Consider the following 26,565-nt stretch of genomic DNA (forward strand, 5'->3'; position numbering starts at 1 on the left):
AATATTCAAGGCCTTGTTCAGGTCTGATCCAGAGTAAAGTGTCCCGTTTCACTTCCCCTTGTACAGTGGGCGACGGAAAAGGTCAAAGAGGGACTACAATACACCAGATTTAAAGGTCCTGACCAGGATAAGCTCCTTGACGGTGTATATGCATAAAGACAAGGTTTGATTCAGTAGGCACTTTGAGGTTTGGCCTCCAATGCTCCTCAATCACGTCAGCAAGCCTAAACCGAGCACCCGGGTGGCCTTATTCTTCTGACCCACTGGTGAAAGGTACAGCCGCACTGGCAAAGGTCAGAGTGTGTTAGCCCAAGTGCCGCTCCAATCACTGACATCTCAGGATCGAAATTAAAACCCCGTGTCTTTTAGGTGGGGCTTACATTGCCGAGAACTCTTCAGTCAGCTTTTAAAGCAGCTAAAGGCAAAATGTATCCTCTGTTTTTGAAGGGTTAGGGGTCGGCTGAGGAACAGCCTTGTATTTGCCACAATCAAGACGCAAATGCTGCCACCTGCTCTCTTACAGTTCCTTTAATGACACACCGTTCTCGGAAAGTAGTCTCCAGTTAATCGGACACTGCCAACGGTGAGCTGAATCATTTCGGAAGGATTGCTTGAACATGGGACAAACGCAACTCAATTGGGCAAAGTGTGAGGTTTTGGGAAAGTAAAAACAGAATGGAAGTATACGCTCAATGGAAAGACATGGACCCAAAAAACTAAAAGGCGCATGTTGGCACAACGTCAGGTTCCGAAAGAACTCCATGGCATTTAAGTCTTACACAGTAAGCATAAAGTAGTTATGGTAAACATGCACCCACATTGACCCGAATGAGAGCTGCATATTTATACAAAGTTAGAGAGTATACACAGAAGCCCATGATGGCAAAAGTAGTTACGAGCAAAGACTTGTGACACTGGATATATTTGCATTCCCACAGAGAATGCGAGGAGAAGATACAATGGAGCTCTTTTGGATATTACTTTACCTGTGTGGAGCTGCAAGGGCTCAATTTAGATCAGATCACTTAATGGCAGGAAGTTTCTTGACACAAGCATAATATGAAGTTCGTGTCTCGGATAGAAATGGATAACTAGTTAAAACAGGAGGACAGGGACACGTTTATCTTGGAGCTGATGGGTTGTGCTAAAACGTTGCTGTGATGTCAGGTTATGGATCTAACAGAGGTCCATTCTCCTGGATATTGCCTTTGATTATGACCACATTCTGCTTTTTAAGGGTAAAATCTTCCTCCCAAATTCGTAATGCATGGCCGAGAGAGCATTTCTTCACCAATTGCCCTTGACAAGATGGTGGTGTGCTGCCTCCACTGCACTCCCATGTGGGGCAGATACACCCACTGCACTGTGAAGGCAGGAGTTCCAGGATTTTAACCCAGCGACAATGAATGGGCGGGAATTGATAGACTATGTCAGAGGGCAGGTAAGATTGTCGCGGGTTTGGAGTCACACGTCAGTCAGGAGGGCAGGGTTCCTTCCCCAAAATGAGATCACTGAACCATTCGGGTTTGTTTCAAGTCACATCCTTACTTTTATTGCTGATCCTAAATGAATTGAATTTAAATTTGTAAACTGCTTGGGTGACTCAGGGCCTCTGGATTACAAGTCCAGTCACATCACCACAGTGCAGCTACTGTACATTAAAATTCTATTGTCATTGAGCAATGTAGGAGGTCAGGCATTCTATGCGTTCTAAGATTAAAGAGATGGTGTCTGCACACAGCCAAATAAAGGCACCCTGCTCCTGCCAGCATACATTCCCACCAGCCAATCGATGGAAAAGCTAATTACTAGACAGAGTGGCTTGTGAGCTGCTCTCTCAAATAAAGCGACGATATTGAAATGAAATGAAAATCACTTGTCACAAGTAGGCTTCAAATGAAGTTATTGTGAAAAGCCCCTAATCGCCACATCCCGGCGCCTGTTCGGGGAGGCTGGTATGGGAATTGAACCGTGCTGCTGGCCTGCCTTGTCCTGCTTTAAAAGCCAGCTATTTAGCCCTGTGCTATTGAAGTCTTCAAATGGGTTGCACACTCTCTCTAACTGGAAACAAAGAAGCAGAACGGTGGTGCCCTCTCAAATAATATCGCAAACAGCAATGGTGAACAGGATACAATTTTACATGTCATTGGCTATTCTCCCGGCCCCTTCGGAAAAGGAGGTTGCACTTGTCCCATGGACCAGGACTGTTCACTCACCTTCATCGATGTCAGGAGGCAAACCACCAACGAAAACCTTTCGGGAATACCGTTCTCCTGGCTTGCCGTTCTGACTGAGAGCCGGAGAGTTCAAGCCTGAAGATAAAGATTGATCACCCTGGCCGTTGTCCAGGAAGCCGTCTTCAACTGGGAACAAAGCTGAACGACCTGCAGTGGGGGAGGATTGGCAATTGTTAAACATTGCTTTGATCATTTCACGTTAAATTCCTGGTGAAGTGGAGCCTCAACGTGAAAATGCGCATTGCTGTTTTCAAATCTCTCCACGGTTTGATCTCCGCAACCGTTTCCCATCCACAACCTCTTTCAAATCTCCTGAACTCCACCCATGCCAGCCTCTAGTTTAATTGCTCCACCATTGGCAGCCGTGCCTTCAGTTGTCGAGGCCTGAAGCTCTGGAATTCCTTCCCTAAACCTTCCCGCACTCTTCCCCTTTCGCACTGCTCCTCGAAACCAAACATTTTGTCCTAATTCCTGATGTCTCCTCACGTGGCTCAGTGTCAAGCTTCATTTGATGAGCTCACTCGCAGAGATTTTACTCTTGCTAAGGTTGCTACAGAAATGCAAGTTGTTGCTGTTCTTGCTGGGATGGGATACGAAGAGGCTGACCAAGATGAGAACATCCAGAGATGAGGGACAGGGGTTACGTGAAGAGCTGGGAAAAGCTTGGATTGTTTTCCTCTGAGAAGGTTGAAGGAGAGTGCAAAAACGAGTGGTTCTGATGGAGAGCGTGGCAAGAACCGTTTCCCCTGGCAAACTGATTAAGAATGGAGGTCGCTGATTTAAGCGAGAGGACAAATGGACTAAATTAGACAGCTTTGGACAAGGAGAAGCACAACAGGGATGCATGGCCTCCTTCAGGACAGTCAGAGTCTACCATGAAACCACCACATGTCCTGGCAGGACAGATTTCCCTTAGGCCGCAGCATGGCTTTGGAAGTTCCCCAGTGCCTCTTCAAATGGCATTAGGAAATTGGAAGGAAACAGCTCCCTGATGAGAAGTCCAGGAGAGGCTGTCCAACCACTAAGTGTCATTGCAGGACATGTCAGGCGGGTTGTAATATTAATTTATATATCGTATATCATGTATAATGCATGATACTGCCTGGAGAGTCTACAACTAGGGGGTCACTGCCTCGGGCTAAGAGGCAGCCATAAAGCTACGCAAAGAGAAATTGCTTCAGTCAAAGCGTACAGAACCTTTGGAATTCCTTACCCTCCCTTCCCATTCCCTTTTTTCCCCTCACCTTCACACCCCTTCCCATGAGGGTCATGGATGTTCAGGTACTGAATAGATTCAAGTCAGATGCATTTTTGGATACCAAGGGATTCAAAGAAGATGGGAATACGGCAAGCAAGGTGTAACAAGTGATGGACAACCTAGTGAGTCAAAGAATCCCTGCAGTGCAGAAGGAGGTCATTTGACCCATCGAGTCTACACCAACCCTCTGAAAGAGCCTCCTATCTAGGCCTAACCCGCCCCCCTCATAACCTCATGGGACAATTTAGCGTGGCCAATCCACCTGACCTGCACATCAAGACTGTGGGAGGAAACCCATGCAGACAAAGTGAGAATGTGCAAACTCCACACAGATCCATGGTCGGAATCGAACCCGCGTCCCTGGCGCGATGAGACAGCAGTGCTAACCACCGTGCTGACCAAGATTGGGCCGCAAGTGTCAATCTCCTTCATCTCAGTCGGCCACTCGATTGAAATCACTGATGTTCAGTGACTATAACCCTTGAATAAAGTGGAATACATTAAATAAACACTGAAACGGGCAGCACAGTGCGCAGTGGTTAGTACTGCTGCCTACGGCGCTGAGGACCCGGGTTCGATCCCGGCCCTGGGTCACTGTCCGTGTGGAGTTTGCACATTCTCCCAGTATCTGCGTGGGTTTCGCCCCCACAACCCAAAGATGTGCAAGATCGGTGGATTGGCCACGCTAAATTGCCCCTGAATTGGAAAAAAAAACTAATTGGATACTCTAAATTTATTTTGATAAAAATAAATAAATAAACACTGAATATTCCATTGCAAGTTGTAAAAAATGCTGAATCATTCAAGGAATCACCAAAATACACAGTTCAGAAGGTGGCCCATTGCGTCTGCACTGACACATGAAACATATCTGACCGACCTACCTAATCCCATTTGCCAGCACTTGGCCCACAGCCAAGTGCGCATCCAGGTACTTTTTAAAGGATGTGAGGTAACCCGCCTGCTCCTCACCTTGAACATCTGTCCCCTCGTGACTGATCATTCAACTAATGGGAACAGCTGCTCCCGAAGCACCCTGTCCATGCCCCTCAATTTTGTACACCTCAATCTCCTCTGCTCCAATGAAAATAACATCCTGCTGAATTGCCTCTGTACCCCCTTCAATGCAATCACATCCTTCCGACAATGTGGCGACCAGAACTGCACACCGTACTCCAGCTGTGGCCTCAAAAGTTCTGTACGACTCCATGGCCTCCCTGTTTTTCTAATCTATGCTTCGATTGATAAAGCCAAGTGTCCCATCTGCCTTTTCACTTCCATATTCACCTGCCTTTCCGCCTTCAGAGATCTATGGACGAACACACCCAGGTCCCTTTGTGCCTCAAAACTTCCCAGTGTCTTGACGTGCATTGAATACCTCCTTGTCAAATTATTCCTTGCACAGTGTATCACTTCATACTTTCAGGGCTAACTTCCACCCACCACTTACTTGCCCTTTTGACCATCCTGTAACCCAAAACACTCCACATAGTCATCCATCTTTATGATAAATAATAGGGGGCCTAGCACAGATCCCTGTGGTACACCACTGGACACTGGCTTCCAGTCACTAAAGCAGACTTCTGTCATTAAACTGTATCTACGACAACCAAGTCAATTTTGAATCCACCTCATCATGTTAACCTGTATCCCATGTGCATTTGCCTTCTTTGTCAGTCTCCCACGTGGGACCTTTACATAGGCTTTGCTGAAATCCATATAAACTAAATCAATTGCAGAACTCTCATCCGCACACCGCGTCACCTCCTCAGAAAATTCAATCAAATTTGTTGGGCATGAGCTTCCCCCGACAGAGACATGCTGACTATCCCTAAACAAATCTTACCTGTCCAAATGGAGATAGATTCTCTCCTTCAGAATTTTCTCCAATAGTTTCGGGCAGCACGGTAGCATTGTGGATAGCACAATTGCTTCACAGCTCCAGGGTCCCAGGTTCGATTCCGGCTTGGGTCACTGTCTGTGCGGAGTCTGCACATCCTCCCTGTGTGTGCGTGGGTTTCCTCCGGGTGCTCCGGTTTCCTCCCACAGTCCAAAGATGTGCGGGTTAGGTGGATTGGTCATGATAAATTGCCCTTAGTGTCCAAAATTGCCCTTAGTGTTGGGTGGGGTTACTGGGTTATGGGGATAGGGTGGAGGTGCTGAACTTGGGTAGGGTGCTCTTTCCAAGAGCCGGTGCAGACTCGATGGGCTGAATGGCCTCCTTCGGCACTGTAAATTCTATCTATGAGTTTCCCTGCCACTGACCCAAAACTCACTGCTCTGTAGTTCCGTGGCTTATGTTTGCAACCTTTCTTAAATAGTAGAACCACATGAGCGGTTCTCCAGTCCTCTGGCACCTACCCAGTGGCCGGTGAGGAATTAAAAATTTGGATCAGAGTCTCTGCAGTCTCCTCCTTCGCTCCCCCCCCCCCCACAGCATCCTGGGACACAACCAGTCCAGACCTGGAAATGTGCCCACTTTTAAGCTGCCAACATTTCGAACACCTTGTCACTCCCTATGTCAATTTGCTCAAGAACCTTGCAGTCTCTCTCCCAGAGTTTCATACCTGATCCTCATTCTCTTGGAAGAAGATGAACCTAAAATATTTGTTCAACACTCCACCAATGTCCTCTGGCTCCACCCACAGATTGTCCCCTTGGTCCCTTCTGGGCCCGACTCTTTCCCTGGTTATCCTCTTCCCATTAATACACTTAAAGAATATCGGATTTTCCTTACCCTTTACCAGCCAGAGCTCTCATATCCCCTCTTGCTCACCTAATTGCTTTCTTAAGCTTCATCCTGCACTTTCTATACTGCACAAATACCTCTGCTGATTTATAGAGCTATCCTCTACACAGTCCACCCCTCTACACAGTTCACCACTCAGCCAATCTTTGCGTCGTCTGCAAATTTCCTGATCGTGCTCCCCACGTTCAAGTCAAAAATCATTAATATATAACACAAACAGTAAGGGTCCGAACACCGAACCCTGTGGAACATCAAAAGAAACAACATTGCATTGCAAGGGCAGCCATCGACCATTACCCTTGGTTTCCTGTTACTAAGCCAACTTTTTATCCAGTTTGCCACACTGCCCTATGTCCCATGGGCTTTCACTTTCTTGCCCAATCTACTGTGTGGGACTTCGTCAAACGACTTGCTAAAGTCCATGTACACCACATCTACTACACCACCTTCATCAACCCTTCTTCTCACTTCCTCAAAGATTTTTAACAAATCCATGCTGACTATCCCCGACTAGTCCATGCCTTTCTCTGTGACAGTTAATCCTTTCTCTCAGAATTGATTCTACTAATTTGCCCATCACTTATGTAAAACTACCTGGCCTATAATTGTTCTGCATTTCCTTTGATCCCTTTTTAAACAATGGTACCGCATTTGCATTTCTCCAGTCCTCCCGTGAGGATTGGAAAATCATCCTCAAGAGCATCTGCTATATCCTCCCTGACCTCCTTCAGTAACCTCGGAAACAAACAATCTGGTCCTGGTGACTTAACAATCCTTCGATTACTTCCTCTCTTTTTATGATTATCCCATCCAGTTTCTCAGCGTTCCTCCTGGACCACTGTATCTGCATTATACATTTCCTTCGTAAACACAGAGACAAAAAATGCATCTCTGACACGTCCCACTTTTTCCTTAACTAACATTTTACCATTAACATATTGGTCTCTGGTCATCCATGGTTCTCTGGGCTTGTTACTCCTTCCTATCACCCTCGAGGAACATGTTGGGCCTGTACCCTCCCCATTTCCTTTTTGAATCCTCCCCCCCGCCTCACTGCTCATCTGTAGTTTTTACCATGAGTAGCTCTTCCCAGTCTTGCCTTGGCCAGATCCTGCCTTATTTTACTAAAGTCCACTCTCCCCCAATCCAAAACATTTTTTGCAACTTGTCTATAATCTTGGTCCATAACAGGCTTAAATTGTACCATGTTGTGGTCACTATCATTAAACTGTCCCCCCACCACCACCATTTCAACCACCAGTCCGGCTTCATTCCTCAGAATTCTATCCAGCACTTTACACTCTGACTATCCAAATTCATTATGGGAAAGGTGAAATCACCTAATATAATTATCCCACTGTTATTATTTTCACATACCTCTGCGAATTGTGCACACATTTGCACCTCAATTTCCCACTTACTAGCTGGGGGTCCATAATAAACAGCTAGCAATGTGGCTGCCTCTTTTTTATTCCTAAGCTCTCCCCACAAAGCTTCATTCAATGGCCCTGCCAATCATCTCTCCTTACTGCAGTAACTGACTCCTTTTTTTTTTTTTTACCCCATCCCGTCTCGCCTGAAGATTCTATATCCTGGAATCTTGAGCTGCCAATCCTATCCGTTCCTCAACCATGTCTTTCTGATGACTATCACCTCACCCTTAACTCATCCGTTTTAATACTCCTGGCTTTAAAGTACAGGTCATCCAGACTTGCCTTACTCCCTTGAAACTTAATTCAGCTGTACTCCCTCTGACCTGATTGCTTTCCTGTATTATGATGTGTCCCTATTCCGGTAATAGTCTGAGCTCCCCCCGTGCCACCCTCCCCCCACTCCCCACCCAATTAGTTGAAACACCTCCCAAAAACCCACCCACAAGGCTGTCCGCCCCGCTCTGGTTCAGATGTAAACCATCCCGCTTGTACATGTCCCACCTTCCCCAGAAACGGTCCCAGTATTCCAGGAATCTAAAACCTTACCTCCTGCACCAACTCTTAAGCCACAAATTCATCTGCGCTATTCTTATATTTCGGTCCTCACTAGCAGGTGGGACTGAAGAATAATCCAGAGATTGCAACCCAAGAGGTCCTGCTTTTTAGTCGACAGCCTAGCTCCCTGAATTCCTAAAGCAAGACCTCATTCCTCTTTCTACCCATGTCATTGGTACCAACATGTACCATGACCTCTGTCATATATTAATAGAACTATCAACTTCAAATGGTCAAAACAAAAAGAAATCTTTACGCTTGATTGGGCACAGTGTGTGTATACGGCTCTCACAGTCAATGGTGTCAGCAATCAGCATGCACCTCACTTCACCTGTCAATCAGTCAAACCAGGCAGGCAAAAACTAGGCAGCCAGACATCAGTACAAAGTGGCAACTGTGCCTGTGGGCAACATCTTGCAGGCCACACTCAGAACCCTGATGGGCCACAGGTTGCCGACTGCTGTTCTAAGTGAGTCTTGGGGGCAGACTCCGAGGACCAACTGGCCTCCACATGCTCTTATTTCTTCCAAGGACATGCTGCGGATGGATTAAAAAACTGAGCGTGTGTTCAGTCACCGAGAAACCAAACTGCCACGGGCAGAAGACTATGCTGTTTATGCTAAGGCTTCATAATGTCAGACCACTTTTTGAACATTGTGTTCAATCTGGTCACCAAGCCACAAAAGGGATGTACATACTGAAACAACAGTTACATATACTGCAGAGGGAAGCAAAAGATTGATCCCTCCCTTGTTTGTGTGCTGTGCACTGTCAAACAGTTGTTACTGGCAGGTCGAGAGCAGCCATCAGGAACTTGGAACGCTGCCCACAGCCCTCTCGTCCTATTTGTGATCTAACTGGGCCAGTACTTCACCACTAGCCCTTCAGAGAAGGCTCCACACAGAGTGGCTGCCTCAGCCCTCCTCTAACCAGGCCGAAACTTATAATAATAACAATAATCTTGAAGCCTTAAAGGCGAGAAGCTGGAAACATGGAGAAGCAGGCAATGCAGCAACCTCCCCTGACAACTCTGTAAACAGTCTGGTATCTAACACTGCAGCAGTGTTCTCTACCTCTCCAGATTGCTCAGTGGGTCGCTCGTGTTTCTGCAGTTCACTGCTTCCAAACGAGCAGACTTCACATTACAAAAGAGACGCCATTTGATGATCATGTCACTACCAGCTCTTCACTATATTAATTCAAACCTAATCCTTCTTCCACGTATCCCAGAATCTGGGAATGTGGGAACATTTTTCAACCAACCTGATGGCCTGCTGGTCGTATAGGAGCATTAGAGTCAGAATCACACAGGAGATTGTTGAAAAGGGAGTCATGCTGTCAAAGTTTTTTGTCTTGCACTCATCAGAAGAAATTTACAACAGTAATGGGGGAAGCAACAATCTATACTATTACGGTTGGTAATTTCTGATAATCAGGGTTGGTAACCCTGATGAGCGCAAATAGACAGTCTCTGACAGGCTTTGGGGTTTTTTTTCCAGAAAACCTAATGGTCTTCTCTTGCAAGGTCTAGGTCCGTGCAGGCCACGTCAACATCCGGTTTGCATTCCAACATGGTTTCTCCACGGGGAATCAACTGTGGCCGACTGGTGCCACCCTCCTCTGTCAAGTCAGAAAGTTGTGGATTAAACCCCCACCACCAGCCCCATTGCTGACCCTCGCTTTACGGGCTGCCACCTTAGTTTCAGTTGTGGACCTGCTATGCAGGCATTGGCTGTAAATGCGTGATTCACACTGCTGATCCACAATGCTTCCCTCGGCCACCACCTCGCCACGCTTCACAAGTCCAAATCCACGGGGTAAAGTCTGAAACACAGCTGGTTAACTCGCTGAGGGTAGGATCTTGCTGAGCACAAATGGCCATGCTTCATGGTCGTCTGTAAATCTCTTGGGGACATGACGGGAATGTCAAAGGTGCTACGTAAATGCAAGTCATTTCTCCCTATGTGGGCACAACTGTTTCTTCAGCTATCCTACTTGTGCCGTACATCACCTTGCAGTGAAATGGGTTCAGTGGTATCGGAAGGCGTGTGTGAACACAGAGCCGGCAAACCAATATAGTGGCCAGCATCCAGGAAGACCCAGTCCACCAAGCTTTCTTGTTTTTGTTTTTTTTAAAAGGGGGGGGGGGGGGGGAAATGCAGGTAGGAGGAATACACAAGGCAAGTTCGTCATGAGACTCACCTTTGAGTGGTTCCTGTTCATTCTGTAAGATATCAATCAGGGAATTCTCCAATGAGTGCATGTTGAATGTATCATACGGGTGTGTCCATTCCTGCAAAGGAAAAACATTAAAAAAGAAACTATTAAAGTGAGGAAGGAGATGGGAAGAATTCAGAGGTCACAAGAAAAGTTACAATTCACTCACTGAGATGTAACCAGCCAGCGCTGATACCACATTCCTGAAGGGGAGTGTGTACAGCAAAACTGTTCTTGGTGGCAACTTTCTTTTCATAAAACACAAGTAATTTCCTCTCCTCCCTGGGGATTGCTGACCTTTGGGGTCAAGATCCATGGCTGCTTGAAGCTCCCCAATGTGTCCAGCAAATGGACTGTTTCTCCCGTGGGAGCCTGGATGGCAAGAGTCGATTCCTGGGTGCACAGTTACTTTTACTTTCCTCCATAACGGAACCCAACCTTCAATGAGCTTCATCACAACTTCTCTGTCAGATTTATGAGCAACGGTCGTCCATTTGCAGCCTTTAACCCTGGTCTCGCCTGCAAGCGGAAACATCTTCCTCACATCTATCCCGTCAAGCCCTATCAGCATCACATGGACACGTATCAGGTCACCCTTCAGTGTTTATGTGTTCAAAATAACGAGGGGTCGAGGCAGAGTGCAGAGAGGGAAACTGCTGCCAAACTGAGAACCAGAGGACATCTTCGTGTGATTGAAAAGAATCAGCTGCAACACCAGGAAAAGCTTTTTTAAAAGATACACACCAAGTGGTTTGGATCTGCAATGCGCTGCCTCAGAGCGTGGTTGTCACAGGTAGTATTATGGCCTTCAATAGGAGAACTAGATCATTATCTGATAAAGAGTAAAATTGCAGGCCTGAAAGATGAGGAAGGGGAACTACAAGCTGCTCTTAGAGAGAGCTAGTGCGAACACAACAGGCTAACCATTCTGTTCCACAGAATCCCTGAAGCGCAGGAGGAGGCCATTTGGCTCTGCACCGACCCTCCAAAAGAGCACCCGACCGAGACCCACTCTATCCCCGCAACCCCACCTAACCTGCACATCTCCGGACACCAGGGGGTAACTGCAACCAACCTGCACCTCTTTGGACTGTGGGAGGAAACCACAGACACGGCGAATGTGCAAACTCTACACAGATAGTGAGCAGAGGCTGGAATGGAACCCAGGACCCTGGCGCTGTGAGGAAGCAGTTCTAACCACTGCACTGTGCCACCCTGATTTGTATTCATCCACTGCATGTGGGCATCACTGGCTGGGCCAGCATTTTAATTTCCATCCCTAATTGCCCTCGTATTGAGTGGCTTGCTGGATCATTTCACAGGGCCATACTGCTGTGGATCTCCAATCACATTAGGGCCAGACGAGATAAGGATGGCATTTCCTTCCCTGAAAGACATGGTAAGTTTTTTTACGACATCAATGGCCATCATCAGAATATTAGTTCCAGATTTTTGTTGAATTCAAATTGCACCATCTGCCATGTTGGGATTCGAAGCTGGGTGCTCAGGGAAGTCGCTTGGGTGTCTGCATTACTAGTCCAGGGACAATACCACTATGCCACCACCTGAATGATGCGATGCGCAGACAGTGGGAAATGAAAGGAAAGTGAGCATCGTACAGCACATTGCACCCTCTGACACAGAGAAAAGTGGCTGAGTCACTGGTGGAGAATAGAATCTGGCAGAGTTTGTGAAGAGGTTACAGAGCATGAAGAAAAAGAAACCCAACACCGGCTAGCTCTCTTCAACAGGAGCAATGACTCCAGCATTTCTCACGCAGCCTGTTCTGCAGATTCCACCCTTTCACTTGCTGAAGGTGCACACTATTTTCTTTTCATCTTTTAATTTCCTGGGTAACAGTGGAGAGTGGCGGAGCAGGTTGAATCTGGGTAAAGGGAATTAAGCACCTGGGGAGAGGACGCGAGAGGGATGAGCGGAACTGACCTCCTCTGTGCTGTAACCTTATCCTTATGTTATGGTTACACAACCAGCCAGCATGATCTGATACCTCACCCATTCTTGACGTACGAGTATATTCTGTGATTATCAACGGGCTGTTTTACCATGGCGAGAGGGAAAGTGCAGATTATGAACAGCTTTTTGTAAAAGGGGGAAGGGGGTGAGGTGGTCAGGGTCTGATATAATTCTGATCAAAAACAGATCCGGCCAAATATCCTGCTTAATTTACCCCCTCCCCACCCAAACAGGGCCTTTGCCCAGGCCAATGGTAACCCACCCCCACCTCGTTTCAGCTTCTTCACCACTAATTTAACTTTCAAACCTCTGAAGCCACATCTTTGAATGACAGAGCTAATAGAGACTGCAGTCATTGGGAACAAGATACTCAGATAAAAAGGCAATAAATTCTACTTCTGGACAAGAGCTGACCTTAACGTCTGCTCAGCGAGGCAACGCCTCCACAGGAGCAGCAGTCAGCTTTGGCTGAACGTGGCAACGCTCTCATCATGAAGCCCTGATGAGGCCACAACTGGAGTAGCATGTCCAGTATGGGTTACCCCACTTTCCCAAGTGAACATACCGAACAGAAGAGGCCCTTCAGCCCATCAAGCCTACACCGGCAAAACATTACTAAATCTACATTAATCCCATTCCCCAGCACTTGGCCCATAGCCTTGAATGTTCTGACATCAAATGCTCATCGAAGTACTCGTTAAAGGTTGTGCCTCAACGACCCTCCCAGGGCAGTGCATTCCACATTCCCAACACCCTCGGAGGAGGCGGGGGGGGGGAGGGGGGGGGGGGGCAGAGAGAGAGGGAGAGAGTTTTCTTTCATCGTAAAATTATGCCCCCTTGATTATTGACCCTTGAGGAACAGCTGTTTCTATCCACCTTGTCCCCATGCCTCTCATAACCTGAAACACATTCATCAGGTGCCCTCTCAGCTCCAAAGAAAACAACTTGAATTTATCCAGCCTCTCTTCACAGCTAAAATGCTCCATCCTAGGCAACATTCTGGCAAATCTCCTCGACACCCTCTCTCACGCAATCACATCCTTCACATAGTTAGTGCAGTGACCAGTGCTGAACACAGAACTCCAGCTGTGGCCTCGCCGTAAGTGGTCCTCGAGAGAAGATTCACTAAAATCATTCCACTGATGAGTGATCTGAAGCACAAGGTTAGGTTGGAGAAGCTGGAGTTATTCTCCTTGGAAAAGACGTTTGGTAGCGTCCAAGACTGTGACAGATTTGCAGAAGGTCGACAAAGAAAAGTTTTTCCAATTCGTTGCTGGTGCTAGGGTTCAGGGTCACAGATTGAAAGCATTGGTGGGATACGAGGGAGCACTTGTTCTTGCAGTGTGAGATAATGGCCTGGGACTCGCTGCCTACCAAGTTGGTGAAAAATCAGTGATTTCAAAAGGAAATTGGATGGGTGCTTCAGGGAAATAAACTTCACAGGTTATGGGGATAGAGCGGGAGGAAACAGAGTGGACTGGGTCACTCTGCAGAGAGTGCACCTGATTGAGCGAATTGTCTCCTCTTGCAACTTAATCACTCTCATTCAAGTGAGACATGATCCCGAAACCTACCCCAGACACCTGGGCAAAGAATCCAGACTAATACCCCAGTGCAACACTGAGGGAGTGGATGTTTCACACGAGGCATTAAACAAGAGCCCAGTCTGCTCGGAGGTGAATAATAAAGATCTCAGGGCAAGTTTGAATCTGAGCAGAGTAAGGATATCTCCTGGGCAACATTTATCCCAGCCACAATAATAAGATTTTGAATGCTGGAATCTGAAACAAAGACAGAAAATACTGGACAATCTCAGCAGGTCTGACAGCATCTGTGGAGAAAGAAGGGAGCTGACTGTAAACTCTTTGTCAATGCTGGAGAACTGAAAACAGGGTCAGATTTATAATGTTGTGGAGAGGGGGCGTGGGGCTGAATAGAGGCCCAGCGATAGGTCTCTCCACAGATCAGACCTGCTGAGATTGTCCAATATTTTCTCTTGTGGTTTATCCCAGCAAAAATCACTTGGCCAACCTGTATGCTTCTTCCATGGATCTGATACTATCTCTAATTTCACTTGGAAACCATCACACGGTAACCTTTGCAGTTTTACTTTTGTGCCAGACAGGAAGAAACAGCTGTTGCAGTTTCTCCCATGCACTCCTTGAATGTTTGGCATTGTCTGTCCACCATCATTCCTTTCAGTAACGTTTCCCAACCTATCAAAGCCAACTTGCGCCTCATACGGTGGTAGTTTCCTTCATTAAGATTCAAGAACCTCGTCTCAGAATCAGCTATACCACACTCCACCTTGATGAAAAATTCTACCATGTTCTGGCCGCTCAGCCCCATGGAGCACAACTAGATTGCCAATGATTTCTTTCTCATCGCACAGTCCCTAGTCTAGGATGGCCTGATCTCAAGGGGTTTCCCCAACGGAGGAACAGATGGGGTAGATTGAAAGCAATCATTTCCACTGCCTGCGGATCGCATTGAACGCAAGGGGTAGCGTATAAAAACCAGGCAGAGTCCGCCTTCCGGAAATAAAATTAGGAAATACTTAGAAAGGCAAAAAGTGGTAGAAGTTTGGAAGTTTGAGGGATTTAATGGCTTCCTCCTATGTGGGAGTCTAACCCTCCTTCCTGTGACTAGTCACAGAACACATTTCCCATACTGGCTTGGAGAAATGTTAGGCCAGAAATGTAGGCCCAGTTCCGAAGATTATGCTCCATCCAATCCAAGCTTGATTCTGGCCTGAATGCCGTGCAGCCTGCCTGCAGGTCCAGGAAATAGCCAAGTGATGCACTCAAGTATTAATGGCAATGAGATGCAGTGCTTAGCTTTATCAGCTCTACCTGAAGAGGCAAAAGGGAAAGCCATCACGATGGGAGTGGGGCAGAGTCTTAACCCTGACTGATCCTGCAGTTGACCACTGTGCCTCCATAGCCTTGCCTGATTAACTCCCCTGGAAGTGAGAACCAACGCAGGAATCCCAACATCCCAACAGTGGCTTGCTCGCGAAGGAAACCAAACACCAAAAGCAGCCTACTCGACACATTGTACCTGTACCAGCAATTTGTTGCAACAAACAAAATCAAACCAAACTGCATTGTTCTCCTTTTCCCAATTATTTATTGGGCCATGGAACGTTAGGTCACAGGGAGTGGCCGAGTCCGAGAATTGTACCTATTTAAAATAAAACGGGTAGAAGTATAATTGAAGCAAGTAAGAGACAAGGCTGTGGAGAGAGACAAGCAGGGCAGATCGGAGAATCAGATATTGATACATCACAGGGGTCCATTGTTACTAAGCAGGTGGCCAAGGACCACTCTCCTCAATGCCTTTCTAACGTTCGTGACCCCTCATTTTGAGTCATAAATTAAAGAATCGTCCTTGCCGATTCACCTTCACAAACCCAGAACCAATTATATAAACCTCCAGGTTCCTGCACCTCACATCTCCACTTGTAACTGGCCACCATCTTGAGCAACACTTGGAACCCAAGCTTTATGCGCTCTACGACCTCCCTATCCTGCCTATAACGGGGTCTCCCAACAATGAACATCCTTGTACAATTTTAGTATTATTGCTTTGGAAGTATTGGGAAGAATTAGAATTGGAGCATAAACTGAAGGATGCAGAGGTGCTGAGCACCTGAGCAGTTTAAAGACCCAATTCCCTGTGACCAAGGACCATCCCTCAACCAACATCACTAATATTGCATAATCTGGTCATTATCACATTGCTGCTGTGCGGAAACTGGCTGCTGCATTTCCGATATCACAACAGCGACTACACTTCAAGAATACTTTGTTGTGACTCAGAAACAGTGAAGAAAATAGGTCATTTTGAAAGGTCTTGTGGAATCTGTATTTATTTTTACAAATATTTGAAAATGACTTCAGTTTTGCATCAATTCCAAAGTCAGCATCTTGTACCTTTCTTGGATAAGAATAAATACTGGTCCATGTGACCTGGAAACATTATCAACAGAAAAATAGCTGAGAAGGTCGAATTTGAATGCTGAATACAGGGTTAAAGGCAGGATTCTTGGAAGTGTGGAGGAACAGAGGGATCTTGGGGTCCACATACATAGATCCCTCAAAGTTGCCACCCAGGTTGACAGGGTTGTTAAGAAGACATATGGTGGGTTGGCTTTCATTAACAGGGGGATTGAGTTTAAGAGCCGCGACGTTTTGAACAAAGAAAAACAAGAACAAAGAAAAATTTCAGCACAGGAACAGGCCCTTCGGCCCTCCAAGCCTGCGCCAATCCAGATCCTCTATCTAAAACCGTCACCTATTTATCTAAGGATCTGTATCCCTCTGCTCCCTGCCCATTCATGTATCTGTCTAGTTAAATCTTAAATGACGCGATCGTGCCCACCTCTGCCACCTCCGCCGGCAATGCGTTCCAGGCACCCACCACCCTCTGCGTAAAGAACTTTCCGCACATAGCTCCCTCAAACTTTTCCCCAGGGTTTTTCCTGCAGCTTTATAAAACCCTAGTTAGACCACACTTGGAATATTGTGTCCAGTTCTGGTCGCCTCATTATGGGAAGTATGTGGATGCTTTGGAGAGGGTACAGAGGAGATTTACCAGGATGCTGCCTGGACTGGAGGGCATGTCTTTTGAAGTAAGATTGAGAGAACTAGGGCTTTTCTCACTGGAGCGAAGAAGGAAGAGAGGTGACGTGATCGAGGGAAACAAGGTGATAAGAAGCGTGGATAGAGTGGACAGCCAGAAACATTTCCCCAGTGCGGAAATGGCTGTCACCAGGGGACATCGTTTTAAGGTGATTGGTGGAAGGTATAGGGGAGATGTCAGAGGTAGGTTCTTTACACAGAGAGTGGTGGTTGCATGGAATGCACTGCCAACAGAGGTGGTGGAGTCTGAGTCATTGGGGACATTTTTAAGCGACTCTTGGACAGGCACATAGACAGCAGTAAATTGAATGGGTGTCGGTTAGGTTGATCATAGATTAGGATAAATAGTCGGCACAACATCGTGGGCCGAAGGGCCTGTACTATGCTGTTCTATGTTCTAAAAGCTGTGTGGCTTGCGTTATATATTTGCTCCTTTGACTCACCCAGAGCCCTGATGTAATAATGTATGCAAGGAAGAGATGTAATGCAAGGTAGAGGGAGAAACAGTGAAGCTGCAGGGATGAGATAGAACACACCAGAATTCACTTAACGAGTGTTCCAGAGTGTCATTATCCAAATTCCTAACGCCTCGCAAACACAACGGAGAGCTGCAGATACAAGCAGAAGGTGATCAGTGCGCAGATACAGACACAACAGAACGCAGAAAGACACAGGAAGAACAGAGAATTCTTGTCAGGAAAAGAACCCAATCATTCAGTTTTTCTGTTCAGCAGAACGGGACCCAGGAGCTCTTGAGCTGGCTAAATAGGTCTAAAACCTGGTATGCTGTGTGAATAGGTTGGAGACACTAAAGAGCTGGGTGTTTTTGCGGAAGTGGCTAAACGGCGAACTGGAACATTACTGGTTGATGGGTTGAAAATGAACTCTGGAAATCTACATCATCAGGACTGATGTGGTTTGAGGGAGAAAGGCTTCATGCAAGTGCGCTGATGAGAATTGTACCTATGAAATTCAGAGGTTGTCAGAGACCTACCCTCTGCGTGAATAAAGAACAGCATTTTGTGGAACTGTGCAGCGATGGAATGCCATATTTATGTGGGAAGTGACGCAAACGCTTGTGGTTAAGTAAAATGAATCTTTGTTGCAGAGACTGTTGAAAGTGAAATTTACCTTTGTATTTGAAGTAAGATTTGCCTGTTCATCCACGTGCAATTTGTGTTGCTTTCGAATTGCAGGGAATTTGTATTTAAACCTCTTGGTCTTTCTGCTCATTTCCTCCCAATGCACTAAACCATGACACTTTACAACGCTGAGTTAGGATGTGTTACCTAGCTGACTATTTCACTCGGGGTCCTCTTGGCATCAGGTTCGGTCTCATCCCTGCCACCCCTCTGGTGAAATTGCCTCCACTTCTGGAAGCTGCCAACACAAGTGGCCCGACCCGAAACAGGTTACAGAAGGTAGGCCAGACCAAGCAAGGATGGCAGATTCCCTTCCCCAAATGGCTCTGGTCAACCAGGTGGGTTTTTATCTCGGACAACGGTGGTCACTCTCACCCAGGCCAGCTCGGAGTTACTAGTTTTATGAACGGAATTCAAATTCCACGAGTCGAAATGCAGCGGCTTTGAACCCATTTGCTCAGAGCATTGCCCGGGCCTCTGGGTTACCAGTCCCGTGACACTGACTTTGCCACCGTTTCACCCTTTTAACACACAGATGTCTGTGGGAACTTCCTGTGCGCAAACTTGCAACCGCACTTACTACACTTTAGCAGTAAAGTACACTTGAAAAAGTATTTTATTGGCTGCAAAGCAAACAAAGTTGTGAAAGGCGCTACACAAATGTAAGTTTGTTCTTCCTTTCTTTCAAGTGTTCTGCACAATACCCATTTACACTGGGTTTCCTGTGTGCCAGCCAACTTTCTCTCCGTGCTGTTACATTTGCCCTCATGCCATATGCCCGAGCATTTGCAACAAGCCTCCTGTGGGACACCTTATCAAACACCTTCTTTGGTTTATTATAGACCCCTCATCAACCTAAACAGGCAAATCTTCCAACAACATGTCGAAAAAAAATCCTGAAACACAACTTGCCTTTATCTGATTAACTCTTCCATTCTAAATAAGCACTGATTCCCTTTTAAATCTCATGTGGCTGCCACATTTGCTGCTATTAAAAGGTTTTTGGCTCCGGTCTATGTCTCGAGCGGGTTGCTGACAAGTGAAAATCTCACACCAAGAATTTATCCAGTGTTGGCAGCTCCGTATAATGCAGACATTTTCAGCAACTTTAGCACAGGAAGCTCTATGTTTTATTGTAAACACTACCAAACCTTCATTTCAAGGCCCTAAATTTAGGCTGCATGACCTTGGCTGTGATGTCAAACGCTGATTACTTCTGTTGCAAGAGTTGCTTCATTTGAGATAACTAGGTTATTTGTACCAGAGGAGATGGAACGTAGTCCGTAGTCCAATCCAGAGGAGTTAGGGACTGGGACCTCTGGGCCCAATATCCCAGGTCTAATCGATGGAAATGCTTTATGATTGAGTGTGTGTTATAATCTCGCTCAGTGGCTGAGTGGGGAAACTGCACTGGATGGTGTCAAAGTTATACAAGCAGAGGAGATCTGTCAGTAACTTATATTTATCGAGCACCTTGCAGTGAAGCATCCCGAGGTGCTTCACAGGAGCTATACCAGACGAAGTTAACCACCAAGCCAGATAAGGAGATTATTCAGACAGAGGAGCAAATGTCCAGCCGAGTTTTAAAGACACGTTTGGGGAAGCGACAGAGGGCCTGACGGGTAAGAATCCCAGATCTTAAGAGCGAGAAGCTGAAAGCACAGCCACCAACACTGGGTCAGAGAAATTGGGGTTGACTCAAAAGAGGCCAGAGATGGAAGAGGGAAAAGCTCTTGGGAGCTTGAGCGATCTGAATGATGTGGCAAATACAGAGGGCAGAGGCTAAGGAGGGGTTGGACCACATGGACAAGAGTTCTCAAGGGGCTGGGAATGGGGGAGGGGAGGGGGGGGACGACAACAGTGGTGACAAAGAATCCAGTCCCTGGACAACAGCTGATCCAAGTGGGCCATTTCAACACAGGAGCCAAGGCAATCAGCAGCAGCTGGCTATTTGCCCAGCAAGGGGCATCACGGCGAACCCTAGAGCTGCTCTCGCCAATGCTCACTCATGCCAGGTGTCACGGACAGGGATCAGAAGCAAAGCGGAGTGGCCCCCTCACTAGCTCAGGGACCCCACGCATCAATTCTCTGGAACCAACCCATTCAGCAGCAGGTAGCGATGTTCGGCTCAGACAGGGTGGAGAAGGAGGACAAGCTGTGATCTTTCTGGGCCATGTAATTCACTTTGCAGTAAAGCAGCCCTCCCTCACCTTGAAACACCTGTGTTTCCTACTCCCCGGGTTCTGGTAGATGGAGCTGTAGAAAATTTCCCCTGACCTTCAGATTTCTGGCCAGATAATGCGTACAATAAACAAGCAATCCTCCGATTTTTTTTGAATGATTTCTTTTCTGCTTCCCTGCAGTTGCCCTTAATTTAACACCAGAAACACCAATTTCACCTTCAAGGTATGTTGGCAGGGAAACTCAATTTCCCGCTGTACCTCCTCAAACTGTCATGATGTTACCATCGACGTCTGAATGTTTTACCAGTCTGCTCTGCCCTTGGCTGGCACGTGCCACAGCATGATTGGTGCACAGGCATCCTCATTTTTTCCCCCACCCCTACCAAAATCCAAGGGTGTTATCTTCCAGATGAGGTGTTAAACTGAGACCCCCATCTTCCCTCTGGAGCGTGAACAAAACATACCACTGTCCTATTTTGAAGAGGATTCGGGGAGCTCACCCCGGGCTCCAATTCAAGAACAGACTCTCCAGTCACCACCTCATCGCTGTTTATGGGAGCTTGCTGAGAGCAAATTGGCTCTCACATCTCACACTTACTTTAAAACGGAGATACTCAAATGGCCATAAAGCACTGATTGGACATCCGAAGGTCAGGAAAGGTGCTATAGAGGCTGCCTCAACCCGGACCCTCAAATATCCCAGCGAGACTGTGGGTTCGAGGCCCACTCCCTCCCACAAAATACAGTGAAACCAAGATCAAATGGCAGATTCTAAAAGCAACGGCAACAAGTCTTTACGGGGCACCTTTGACACACTGAAACATCCCCAGGGCGTTTCAGAGGAACATTATCAAGCAAACCGGCACACCTGGCCATATAAGAAGCTATGAAGTGACCAAAAACTTGGACTTTAAACAACGTCTTAAAGGAGGAGAGATGGAGGTGCCCCAAGGATTGAAGAAGGCGATTCCAGAGCTAAGCCAAGGCAGCTGAAGGAATGGCCGCCAGCGGCAATCAAACCATTGATGCAAACTGGCTTTCTTGAGAATTTTGTCACCAGAAAAAAAGACTTTGCCTCCAAACTCCGCAGGTGTGTCAAATGGCTTTTCAATCCTCTAGACTCGGTCCAGACTCTTCCAATTAGGGAGCAGCAGTCAGTGGAGTTAATAAGCAACGTCATTGCTCACAGGAGTTGAGGGAAGGAGCTGAGTAGAGGAAGCCAAGATTCCTGTTCCCAAATGCTTATCCAGTGACCTGCGCTCTGGAGTGCACTGGGTTCAGTTCCTATGCCCTCCCACCCCAGCCCCCTCAAGTCCGCAGGTGAGCACTCGCTGTCCAGATTACAATGAAGAAATTTTGAAAACAGGAGGAGTAGATCATTTGTCCCTTTGGGTCTGCTGCACCATTCAACATGATCATGGCAGATCCTCGATCTCAACACCACACTCCCGCGCTCTCCCTGTCCCTTTCAGAGTCTATGAATCTGTAACCTTCTCAAATATATTGAATGATTTGGCCCCCACAGCCTCCTGCGGTAGAGAATTCCACAGGTTTACCAGCCCTCTGAGTGAAGAGGTTTCTCCTCATCTCAGTCCCAAATGGCCTACGCCCCGAGACCATGACCCACCTTGTCCTAGACCTCCCCCCGCCCCAGCCAGGGAAACAACAACCCTGCATCCAGTCCGGTCACAATTTTACAAGTTGCAAAAGGGATGTCTGGCCGAGCCACTGGACATTTAGCTACCTGTCCCCACGAATCACCCGCAGCACCTTCCGATTAACTCAGCAAGATGCAAGGAAAAGAAACAACAAAGTAAATGCACGTCAGATTGTCAGCATTCCAAGACACCCCCCCCCCTTTCAAGGCAGCCGGCCTACCTGGAACCAATTCGTAAAAAGGCACTAATCGAAAAGCAGAATGCTGGAAATGTAAAACAAAAAAACCCAGAAAGTGCTGGAAATTCACGGGTGAGACAGCGTCAGTGGAGAGAGAAACAGGTTTTCTGTTTTCATTTACGAAGCAGACATTACTGAAAATGTTTCTGCGAGGCCAAATCTGCAAGTTATAACCCAAGCTGCCCATTTTCAACGACATGGGGGGCATTTCGAGCCACAAGGAAGGAGAAGGGTAGGTGATCACAGTCAGATTGTACCCATGTCTCAGCGACCTTCTCTACATCCGGAGATTCTGGTTGCTCCCAGTGAACCTCCTTCTCCCCCGTTAATGTGGGCTGAACCCGATTGGGGTACAGCCTCTGCTGATCCTTCACCAGTACTTCCTCCATTTTTCCACATGGTCTGTACAGTTACCCTTGACCTCAAAATAAAGGTCACAGCTCCCAAAACTGTGCCACTTCTGCAAATGTCCTTCTGCTGATTCCAGCCTGCTTTGCCCGCCAGTTCAGAGGTTTACAAGGATAAACAATTTGCAGCCCTCCAATTTGTTCCCCAGCATCGCGAGCCAGAGTGATATCTTAGTCCAGGTTTAAGGCCTTCAAAAAAAATACAATAATATCAATCGATCCCTTTGCTTCAGGGAATGAGAGTCAGCTAAAACAGACAGCTCAGAACTCTCTGCCACAGACTTACAATTTTTTAAAAATACAGAATGCTGCAAAATGTGAAAGAAGCCCAGAAAATGCTCAACAGGCTGCAGATCCACCAGCAGCTGAACAGAGCTCGGACAGGTTAGTGCTTTGGGTAAAAATCAGACAGGCTGTGCTGAAGTTGTTGCCACCCTTCCCTCCCAGACTGCCAATTGCATACACCCATCCACTTCTTTAACTCAGTCTACCTTGCTTTTCATTTATGGAAACAACAACTTGCATTTCTATAGCACCTTTAAAGCAGCAGAATGTTAACCCCCCCATCCCCCGCCCTGCCGGAGCGTTAGCAAACAGAATTTTGATGGCGAGCCAGAAAGGGAGATATCAGGGCAGGTGATCAGCAGCTCGGCCAAAGAGGCAGGTTTTAAGCAATGTTTCAAAGGTGGAGAGAGAAAGAGAGAGAGAGAGAGAGGCAGAGAGGTGGAGGGAGGAAATCACAGGTTCAGCTGGGGCCTCTGGCTGCTGGTGCTGGAGGTTAAAATCAAGGATGTGCAGGATGCCAGCATAGCAGAGATCGTGGAAGGTTCTGGGGAAACCCATGACAATAAAGTCTGGAGAAGTGTGATGTGAATTTTTAAAAAGCAGACTGGGTAAATATTTGCTACACTCCTGTAATAATATAAATACACCCCGGAATAATGTTGGCATGCAGAAATGCATATTTACATTTGAGAAGGGGGTGAGCAGAAATGCCATTTAAGTCCCCATCCTGCCCTCACTGTAAATGTCAGCTGTTGCATTTTTCCAAGCACAGCAGGGGACCAGGCGTGGCTAAAGTAGGAAGTGCTGACAATTTCTCCCCCCCCTTCCCTCACATCTGCTGTACTCCCCAAATCCTGCTCATGGAGGGATAGAACCCAAGGCTACTCCAACCCCCCTCCCCACAGTGCTGAGTAACTAAGTTCTGACTAGGCCATGAGGCGAATCTGCATGGAGCGGTGCATTTTATAGGAGACCTCAAGTAAGGATTGGAGCGAATGCAATGAAGGTTCACTGGACTTGCTCGTGGGACGAGCAGCACTCAGTGAAATGCTCATTCGGACTCACTTGGAGAGCCGGTGCAGATACGATAGGCTGACTGGTCTCCCTCAAAGCTGTAACAATTCTGATTCTGTGAGGGCCATTGTCCGATAAGGAGAGACAGGGCAGATTGGGCTGCATTCCCTGAACTTTAAAACAACGGGGTCACCTCAGTCAAACACAAAATATCTTCGGGGCCTTCGGAGGGTAGAGGGTGGGGATGATATTTCCCTCTGGCCAAGGAATCAAGAAATAGGCTGCTGGATGTCAAGATACAAGACTGGCCATCTGAGACTGAAATGAAGAGAAAATGTCTTCACTCAGAAGGTTGTGAACCTTTGGAATTCTCTACCTCAGAGAGCTCTGCTTGTTTACTGGCCAAACCTCCACTGATCTCAAGTCTTGAACAGACCGAACCAAGAGGGGGAAATCAAGGGGTACGAGGAAATTGTAAGGATTTGGAATGAAAGGAGATCAGCAGGCTGGAACACTTACTCCTGCCCTGATTTCTTGTTCTAAAAGAGCAATAACACAAGTATTTTCCACCACATTGTTAAATTTCCATAATTACAAAGTGGCTTACCTGTTGATGAGGCAGCCAATTGCTGTTCCCATCCGTCCTCAACGGATTCTCCTCCATCCAGGATTTTGGAGCTAATGCCGGCCGGCCTCGGTTTAGTTTAGGGGGCACCATCACGTGACTGGAGTAGGACCTCTTGGAGGAGCAGGTAGGAATCGAGTTCGAGACACCCATTACTCCAGCCGATCTTCTCAATCCTCTGCCGCAGTTATTGGTGACGCTGCCCCAGCCTCCGCCGCCACCACCACCCCCTCCACCACTCTGGTGCTGATGGCTGCCCCAGTTGAGGGCCCTGAAGGTTTGCTGCTGTGGACTGAAGTTGTTCCTCTGAGAGAAGGTCCCCTGGTGAGGATGGTGGGTGAGCGGTGACCTCCTGTGCTGCTGCTGCTGCGACAACCCCATCTGCTGCACCGAGGGGAATGTCCCTCCAAAGAGAGGACCCAGGTGGACCATCTTTGGTAACAACATCGCAGTCGGCAGGACCCCCTGCTGCAGAAGGCTTTCGTCACTGGTCTGGCCGGTCGACCAACCGAGGGCACTCAGCGTCGAGGTGCTGCCCCCTTGATCTTGCAGAACCAAGCTGGTGGGGGGGGCAGGTGGGCAGTCCAGCTGGGAAGTCCCATCCCCAGTGCTGACCTCAGGACTTTTCAAGGACTCCAGGTTCTGCTCCAGATAGGGGCAGCAAACTGATTGCCTTTTAGTGTCATTCTGGAGCATGACTGGATTAGCAAAGGGGAGGGATTTTTTTTTTTTTGGGGGGGGGGGGGGGGGGGATTGCAATCCACAGGAGACGGAAAAATAAAAATAAAAAAGATGTGGCGGCTTGGGTTGGCGATTGCCCAGCCCAGCCTAAGCCAGCGCAGCGATGTGAGGCAGGGAGTAGCTGAGACGCCCCACTCTGCACAACCAGCTGCACACAAAACGCGTCCCTTCCAACCAAAGCAGTAACAAGACAGGAGGCCCCAGACTAACCCCCCTTTCTGCCTCTGTGTGTGTGTGTGTGTGCTTCCCTGTCTGCCTCCTCCTCAGCTCCTGATCGATCACATCAAAATGGAACAAGCAAGATCACAAGATGCTGTTTAATGACCTGCTCATCGCCGCTTTACTCCGGAACTGAAGCTCTGACACTCCGAAGCATTCTGGTTGCTCCACATTTTTTTCTCTCTCTATTTTTTTTTCCATTCCTGCACCTGACTTGCGCAGGGAATCTGGCCCCGGTTTGCAGCAGCGCCTTTGCGTTTTAACCCCCCTCGCTGTGTGTGTCCTTCCCCTGGACCTCCCTCACCACTCTCCCCCTCCCACTCTAATTGCTGCTTCCCAGCTCTTTGTGAACAGGGATAATTAATGGCTAATGATGTCTTCATTCAATTAATAAACCCCCTTTTGTCCTTATATCCCCCCCCCCCACCTCAACTATCTGGGGGGCAGCAAAACAAGCTGTTTTGAATGAAAGTTTGTTGTAGGTCAGAGAATTCCCAAACACTTCAGCCTGCAGACTCGTCACAGCACAGCCCATTCGGCCCCTCGGCTCCATGCTGCCCTTTGTTCGCCTGGAGGCTGAATCTCATCCCCAGCATCCCTCGCCCTTGGGGGAGGGGGTAATCTGGAGATCTGCAATGTAAAGCAGGGAATGCTCGTGATGTGTGCTCAAGCATGTTCTCATGTTGCCCCTCAGTGGTTCCCCCGTGGTGAGAATGCACGGTTGGGTGTGAGGGCCCACGTGGTTGAAGAGCCAGCCGGGTGGTTCATGCTCGCCCAGTCGATTGGGCATTGGGCTCTGTCGGGGGACATGCTGTGCCAGTTGCAAAGATCACCCCAGCTCCCAGCCCTCCGCACTGGGGTGTCTGCAGGTGCCTCTTGTGGTGGTAAGTGGGCAGCTGTGGAGGGGCAGCCAGCCCAGCCTTTGGTGCCCCTTTCCCATGTTGGCACGGATGGTCACCCCACCCTCACCCCCCACCCCATTTCACA

General features: G+C 47.6%; 1 protein-coding gene across 1 annotated transcript in view; it reads right to left on the minus strand.

The window, feature by feature from the left end:
• Window positions 1-25,764, minus strand: part of LOC140396863 (cytoplasmic polyadenylation element-binding protein 2-like) — a 49,884-nt gene extending 24,120 nt beyond the window's left edge. Inside the window, exons 1-3 of the mRNA XM_072485655.1 lie at window positions 24,601-25,764; window positions 10,435-10,525; window positions 2,217-2,384 (exon numbers count right to left, since the gene is read on the minus strand). Coding sequence (XP_072341756.1) covers window positions 2,217-2,384; window positions 10,435-10,525; window positions 24,601-25,314 — 973 coding nt within the window. The 5' untranslated portion in view covers window positions 25,315-25,764. The remainder of the gene's footprint in view (window positions 1-2,216; window positions 2,385-10,434; window positions 10,526-24,600) is intronic.
• Window positions 25,765-26,565: the final 801 nt, after the last annotated feature.

This window comes from Scyliorhinus torazame, chromosome 20, assembly GCF_047496885.1.
Source record: "Scyliorhinus torazame isolate Kashiwa2021f chromosome 20, sScyTor2.1, whole genome shotgun sequence".
Lineage (NCBI taxonomy): Eukaryota > Metazoa > Chordata > Chondrichthyes > Carcharhiniformes > Scyliorhinidae > Scyliorhinus > Scyliorhinus torazame.